The sequence below is a fragment of the Ornithodoros turicata genome, chromosome 10, assembly GCF_037126465.1.
Source record: "Ornithodoros turicata isolate Travis chromosome 10, ASM3712646v1, whole genome shotgun sequence".
Lineage (NCBI taxonomy): Eukaryota > Metazoa > Arthropoda > Arachnida > Ixodida > Argasidae > Ornithodoros > Ornithodoros turicata.
In genome coordinates, this window is record NC_088210.1 from 22,897,548 (window position 1) to 22,905,313 (window position 7,766).

General features: G+C 46.2%; 1 protein-coding gene across 1 annotated transcript; it reads right to left on the reverse strand.

The window, feature by feature from the left end:
• Positions 1–941: 941 nt before the first annotated feature.
• Positions 942–7,066, reverse strand: LOC135371074 (armadillo repeat-containing protein 5-like). Its single transcript, XM_064605060.1, has 7 exons — positions 6,736–7,066; positions 6,602–6,632; positions 6,280–6,466; positions 4,659–4,815; positions 4,400–4,589; positions 2,640–4,185; positions 942–1,830 (listed from the first exon to the last, which is right to left on the reverse strand). The coding sequence occupies exons 1-7, from the start codon at positions 6,976–6,978 to the stop codon at positions 1,074–1,076; spliced, it is 3,111 nt and encodes a 1,036-aa protein (XP_064461130.1). The 5' UTR covers positions 6,979–7,066; the 3' UTR covers positions 942–1,073.
• Positions 7,067–7,766: the final 700 nt, after the last annotated feature.

A 7,766-nucleotide genomic window follows, 5' to 3' on the forward strand; every position in this document is an offset into this window, starting at 1 on the left:
CCGCGCCATGCAAACATGTACAGTAACTTGAGTAGAATATTTTAAGGTTATGTATCGTACACACTTTTACGAGACGACACAACACACACTGTGCTGTGTGACTCATGCATGACGCATACATGAGAGAAGCGCAGCTTTCGTCGTCTGCTATTACGGCACGTTTCGACAAATTCCTCGAAAACGACTTGGTTATTCCGAACGAAACTTTGACGGTTGTATGTGCACAGTACTCGTGAAGCTAGTTTTGGCTAAGTTTCAGAATCGCCCGGGCTGTACGAGACCGTCCCTTTAAATACCTTTTGTGAGTATCTCGCACAGGCCAGACACCATCACCGATCAGTCATCCTGTCAGGACAGTCAATGGATGCGTTAAGTGGTTGCTTCAGAGCGCGAGTGTTTGGCACTCCTACCATTAAGTGGTTATACTCGTACTCCGAGTTCCGTACGCGAGCTCACTCTTGACGCCCCAGCTTTTATAGGGTGCACGAAAAAGGGGTATCGTGCTCAGTCCCGTGACCTCTACCCTCCTCTCCACAAAAGCGGAGAAAGAGAATGCAAGATGTGGGGCGGCAGCAGAGCAGAGAGAGTAGAAGAAAAGAGAAAGGGAGCAACAGCGGCACAGCGAGCGTGTTCAAGCCGTGCTCCAGGAGCACGAAACTCGGAGCACCCAAGGAGGAGTAAGAGAGCAGCTACTTAACGCGCCCATAGTCACGAATCAACATCGCCTTCCCTCATTTGCTCACACGCTCTTTGAAGGAGTGGACGGCTTGGGTGCACAGACCAGAGGCCACATGCAAAAGCTCACCCTTTTTCGTCATTCCTTCACGGCATTTTGTGTTACTTGTTGCACAACATGCTGCAGCCAAGAACGAAAGATATATGAAGGAGCACTTCACCTTTCCTTTAAACGTGCAAGAGGCCAAATGACACGGGCACATGGCTGTAGTCATTACTTTTGTAGAAATTTTAGTTTTATTCGTGTCTCACGCAAGGCTTCTACTTCATCGGAGTACTTTGCACAGTTTAGCACATGCAGAACGTCAGTTTAAGTGGCAAAAATAGAAAGCCGACGTTCATGTCCAAGCCATGTTTGTCTCCAGCTTGATGAGACTCACAATGTCATTCAAGACACGGCCAGCCTGACCACCATGAAGGAGTTCCTCAAAACATAGTTTCCGCTGGTCCCTCTGTCCTTCTGAGGCCATGACATACCTCAATACGAAGAGTTTGAGCTCGGACATGTCTAGCTCACATGCACATTCATAAGTTTTCACAGCTGTTCTGAAAGTGAGATTTTTCTTCACTCTAGTCTCGATGCTCTCTTGTAAGTTCGGGAGAAGGAGCTGGTCACACAGCCTCAGCACTCCAATATCAACGAGAACGCAGTCACCAAAGTTTGATTCCATCGTAGATGGGCAGTGCTCAAGGTCACAACCATGCAACACATGGAGAACAACAGCTAACGATTCCGACGATGCTTTGGGAAAGCTCACAAGTTCTTGCCCTCTCTCAATGAACTGGCCCAAAAACATACCCCTAAAAAATGCATTCTTGCAACTCAGTTCACTCCTGTTGCCCTGTAGCACAGCTCCGTCATCCAATTGGAAACGCACATCACAGTTGAAAGCTTTTAAATGACAATAGGACTTGCCGCTTACTCCTCGATTACAAGGTCTGGATAGTTCTGGACGAAGTGTAAGGCACAGCCTGTGTAAGCTGTCAACCGCAAGCCCAAACGTTTCCACACACTTCCCCTTTTCTTCCAGGATGTCGAGTAAGTGATCAATCCCGGAGCAGTCAAAGAGCAGCTGCCGCAATATGGGTTTCTGCCTAGAAAAAAAGAAAAGAAGAAGAATGACATGAGCTTGTATTCAGTTTGCATTGAGTAAGCGCCTATTGCAGACATGGATGCCAGTGGAGTGGAGATACAGTAGACTCTCATTAATTCAACTCCAGGTGACCAGTGATTTTTGTTTGAATTATCAGACATGCATCTAAATGTATGCCACAAGAGAATATTGTGACGTGGTGGCATAATTTTGTGGTAGGGACTGCAGTCTTGTATGCTGCAGGATAATGAGACTGCTTATGAGCACTGCTGGTAATCTTTAATAGCGTGAAAACTTTTTACCGTAAACCATAAAGCTCGTTTTCACTTTCCTTGCAAGACTGACACAGTTAATGGATGATTTGAACTCTCTATGTAGTCACTGTAGCCACAGAACAAATGCCTTTTCAGCATTTTCAGGTTTCCCGTTCGTGAGTTTAGTGCCACCGCAGGGCTGCTTAGTGAAGGCTACACTGCGTTTTCTGATTTCTGAAATAAGTAGCTTTTCAATACACTGCAAGCATAGAAGGCCAAAGAAAATTCCAAATTTGTTTCAATTAACGGAAAGTTTGAATTATCGGGCTTTGAATTAACGAGAGTCTACTGTGTACGTCTGCACCGTCCCAGAGTAGCCCACTATTACTTACACTAAAAATACAAAGTTCGAACTATTCATCATCTGCCATTAAGAAGCAAACACAAAGACAATGCACACACATCCACTATAGAACGAGCTTTCAACAGTCAACAACAAACGCTTTTCAGGAACAATACTTTGCACGTGGAACATATAAGTCTTCAGCAACTTCACCTTACAACATACGGAACTGCCAAACTGCATGACTGCTGTTGGTCTTTCCCTTCAACCAGCAAGGCTCGTGCCAGGACTCCGCTTCCAAACCCAGACTCCGCGAGTGATGACAGGCGGCGCAAGATGGACTGTCCCAGGTCGCGGCAACGCCGACACCGCTTGCAAGAGGAATCATCGAGGCGCTGCATCTCTCGCACCACATTTATCAAGTCACCCCCAGCTATGATACTCTCAAAGTTGTGTACGTTCGAAGCGAGACGAAGTAAAGCCTGCTCAGCTCTTTCCATAGGGTCAGGCACAGAGAACGCGTAATTGATCAGTGCAGCAAAGAGCCCGCAGGCTGCACAGTCAAATTTGGGAGACTCAAGGTACGAATATACACACAGCACCCTTATCACAGCATCAAAAAAGGCATCCTGAGGGTCCTTAGGAACGACAAACCGTGAGTCGGACGATGACCTGCTTTGGCATCTTTGCTTGCGTGGAGGACTCCTTGAGGAGTCTGTGGAACCCCTTCGGAAATTCCTCGTACCACTGTCCTTCCTGTGTTTCTGTGCACCACTCGAGTCACTGCTATTTGACCTAAACCTCCTCCTAACTGCTTCAGTAGTGCAACTTGGTGTAGTCCATGCTTCAGATGACAAGTCGTTGGTCTGCTGTTGAGCTTCACTAATTGCTGCGTTACGTGTACTTATTTCTGCATGTTCTACTGAACTATGTGTTGTGAGACTTATACTGTTTTGTACTTGTACATTTTCTGTAGCCAGACTCGAGACGAAAGTCTCAGTGGCTTCGGCTGCCCTTTCCTGCAGTTGGCAGTCTTCGGCAGTTTCACTGTCAGAGCAGACGGGAGAAAAACACCTGAAGGGTTCTGGGGAAGCAACTGAAACGGGAGATTCACATCGAGGTGAGCTGCAAGGGGACCACAACCCATACTCTGAAGGAACTGGGCTTCCTGCAGACCTCGGTGACACAGGATGTCCAAAGTCAGTAGTGTTTGGACTGCACTGATAGCTGTTGTACCCAGAGTCGGTGGAACGCGTCTCTATACCTTGCAAAATCTTTGCATTCTGAATCTCCTGGTAACTGGGACTGTGTATATTAAACACTTTCTGTGTGGTGGCCTTCACTTCACCGCCACATGCCGATACACTGTGCTCCTCAACGTCACTGAAGTCATCTTCGACTGCTGCGAGGTCATCATCCGGAGTAATCTCATTATTATCAGTTGTGGTGGTAACTGTGGTTCCAGCACTAGTATTTTCTTCACCTTTGCTATCGTGGTGCTCCTTCGCATGCGCCTCTGTGTATCTCTGAATGTGCAGCAGAAGCGTTGATGCAAACCCAAGATCCCAGAGGTGCTCCAAACTGACTTCATCGTAAGAGAACTGCAGCACTGCACAAATAGTGCACGGCCAGAGTTCTTTTCTTTGTTCATTTTTGAGGGTGTTTATAAACAGAGACAGTCCACCTGATTCCCTCAACCTCACTCTGTTAACGGATTCCTGGCTGTAGCGGCACAGTGCTGAAAATAGCGAGCCGTAACCTGGAAAACAAAAGAAGTATGCTTCAGTGAAAAGCATAAGGCACATCACCTTTAGCTTTCACCTCAAAATTTGTAGAGCTAAAAGCAAAGTGCTGCAAGCTAGCGTTGGTAGAGCTAAGGCAAAGTGGTGTTAAAGCTAAAGGTAAATTGTTGTAATGAAGTGAGTGGTTAGCAGAAAGGCCCGCCTACATTTCAGACTTTCTATCATACTCACTCGGCCTGCAAATTTTGTAATCCTGAAGCTGTTGGACGAGGGCGGTAACAGCTCCAACGCCTCCTAGGACTGGCCGCAGATCTCCAACTACGGTGAGGTTGATCAATATTGTGAAGACGCTCTCTAATATAGAATTATCAGTAGTTTTGAGTATGTCTCCAAGGCTTGTTATTCCGTCACATTCTCTGAGCTGCAATCGCAAAACGAACAAATAATTAGAGGTACATTGAGCAAGCCCATTAATAAATGTGCTCAATACCTGCAATGCACATTCTGTAGAACAGGCCTGGGAAAGTGATGCCAGTGCCTGTAGAGCTGCTTTCTGGAGCTCAGGTGCTGGTAGCAGTTTTACAACGGACATGGGAGCATTGTGGCGTACGAGCTTATCACGACACGGAGGATTGCCAGCCAGAATTCTGCAAGGAAACCACGGATGTCACACACAGTGCCGACAATTATCACGTAGCAGACAAAGTAAAATCAAATATAAAGCAATAAGTACATAACAACTCTCTTATACAGAATCATTTGCAATGGGGATGTCAAAGAAGAAGACATTTACCATGTATTCACACACGGGACATCGTCACGAGAGATTCCAGTGGAAGAAAAAGCAAAAACGCTGCCCACAGAGCCGAAGTTCCATCCCACGTTATGTTGAGCATTCACAGCAGCATTCAGTGGAATATTGGGAGTGGCGTACTGCACACTTAGCAGACGACTACGTCAGCGTCTTTTCCTGTCGTCTGCTACGGAATATCTTGTACTTGCGTCGCAGGATATTCCCCACGGTTAGCAGTGCGTGTGAAGATCACATGACAGCAGAAAGCTATGACGTTTTGCGCAACTACCGCTGTAGTATTCTGCGGAATGTCGCTCGTATACATATGCAGTTACTGTGCGTTCACACAAGCGACATTCCTGGGAATACTGCAGTGGAAGGTACACAAAAAGTCGCAGCTTTCTGCTGCAACGTGAACGCAGGTGCTCAACGTCGTGTCTTTTTGTGCTTTTGTAACCATGGGGATATTCTGTAGCAGACGACAGGTCTTATGGTGTCGTCTGCTGTGTTCCCAGTACACCGCTCTCGATAATCTGGTGCTGTGTGAATGCTCAACATAAGATGCAGCGGAACTTCTGCCTCATGAACAGTTTTTTGCTCTTTCGTCCACTAGAATATTCCATGGAGATGTCGCTCGTTTGAAGACACGGTTACCCACTCAAAATGTTATAAGACTGAAGTTGCAAAAAATATGGCTAATTAACATTCATAATCAGGAGATACGAATGAAGCGTAATCCTGCTTCAGCCTACATCACGCAGAATCAATCAGTACACGTGCAGTGCGCTTAGTGCCAGAGATTAGAAAAGTTAACATTTTCACATTTACTGACCCCACAGCTATTCAGGTTGCTAACAAAAAGAATTGTACCGCTTGACCTTAAGTTGATTTTAATTCATGGCTTTACAACATGAGATGACTCTGATCTAGGTGCCATTTCAACGTCAGTGGAAAGAGTTGATCGTCTACACAAGAGGGGGACATACATAGGGCCTCTGAAACACATTCGTCATTTAGCGTCGTTTTTAGGTGACAACGGCCGCAGTCCCAATTTCGTCACTTTTGCCACAATGGCACAGTGTCATCTCCAGTGAGCAGTGCCCAAATGGGGCAGTGCATCGGTATAAAGTCACCAGCTGTGGCAACTATCATTGGGTAGGCTTCTTTCAGTATTCTCAAGTGAGAGCTACAAGTCAATTGACTTGTGATGCTCGTAGTGGTCACATGATTACCCTGGAAAATTCCTGACATACTGTGAAGTTGTTGTGCCACTGCGTCTTATATTTTGGAAAGACACGAGGTGACACCGACACAGTACCTGACAGCCCGAAGTGCTGTTAGCTTGCTGTCTTGTTGCTCTGAGGAGCTGATAAACTCCACAATGTGAGGAATTGCATTGCATCTGTTGACTTCACCAGCTCCTTTACTCGTCAGGGCAACGTTTGCGAGCGCCCTGCATGCCCTATTGCGAATGCTTTCTTTCTCAATGCACGAGAAGACACATACTGCAATAGAAATGAAAGATCGGTATTACTTGAAAGGTTAACAACGTTCTCAAAGTGTAATGTTAGGAATGTCAGAGTGCAATTTTGTTTGTCATGGGGAAGGTTGTAGGTTGAGGAAGTTACCTACTAACTTACCAACACTTTTGAGACCGTCACTCTTTAGAACCTGAAAACAATGCATTGGATCAATGCGCAGGCAATGACAGGCGCCTATATTCCTGCCCGTCCTTGATTTTATTACTCCAACTGGTTAAAGAGCAGGAACTCACCTCAAAACGAGCAGATTCATCTAAGCAGCAGTTTGCTAATATGCTTAGGCAAATATCTGAGAATTTAGGTTTCTCTATTAAACGGATTAGTGCGGCGATTCCTTCCAGCTGGGTGAAGAGTGCGACGGCTGAAGGGTTCTTTCTGCAAATTTTGCTCACTTCAATCAAAGCGTTGAACGTCGTAGAGAACGAGCTTGAGCTTATTTTAGTGATCAGATCCATCAATGTCGCACGACTGTCCATTATAAGTATTCGGAAAGCACAATAATTCGCTGAACAGACATACAAAAGCCCGTCAACTACGAATAAGGAGCCGCAAATACAAATTGTAAACAAATGCCCAATGTTGTGTGTCTGAGACCGTAGAACCGAAACTGAAATTGTAAGTGACGGTTAAACGTGGCAGTTTGAAAAGAAGTCAATCGCTTTCGGTGGGAAGACAGTTTTTTTTTTTTTTTTCAATTGAGGAACGAACCGCCATCCGTAAAAACTGACAACATACATAATGCCCTTCCCCCAGAGATTTTCCCAGCACCCCCTCCCCCCCATATATCTTGCGACCAGTGCGCGAATACGGGGAGCTTCGTCCACCCAAAACGTCAGTTTATACCTTGGATTTCCCTCTCTCCTCCCCCCCCCCACCCGCAAATTGAAGGTCTGGATCAGCCGGATCAGCCCCTGCTTGTGGCACTCCCAAAAGGCCAAAAAAGCCCTCCCCCGAGCGCATACTAGTACTCATTTTTACCCACCTTCCATATCCAACAAGGAATTTGCACTAAATTTTCATCTCAGGGGCTGATGTATATGTGCTTTGCTTTTCGGGCATATCTTACTTCCTTGGCAGGTACTTTATTTTAAGATAATTTTGAAGGTGTTACAGGGTGTGCCGTGGCAGATCCAGGGTGGGCAATTGCTCCCCCCCCCCCCAAAAAAAGTCAGTTTTTATACATTGGATTTCCCCCTCTCCCCTTCCCCACTACGCGCTCCGGCAAAGAAACTGCCTCCCCAACCGACGGTACCGCGGTGTACTG

What these genes read in the sequence shown, in the direction of transcription:
- LOC135371074 (XM_064605060.1), bottom strand. Translation starts at nt 6,978, where the DNA reads ATGGACAGTCGTGCGACATTGATGGATCTGATCACTAAAATAAGCTCA. An exon ending in ACAGCACTTCGGGCTGTCAG is followed by an intron (nt 4,816 to 6,279) that starts GTACTGTGTCGG and finishes GTTTCCTTGCAG; the next exon opens with AATTCTGGCTGGCAATCCTC. An exon ending in CTACAGAATGTGCATTGCAG is followed by an intron (nt 4,590 to 4,658) that starts GTATTGAGCACA and finishes TTGCGATTGCAG; the next exon opens with CTCAGAGAATGTGACGGAAT.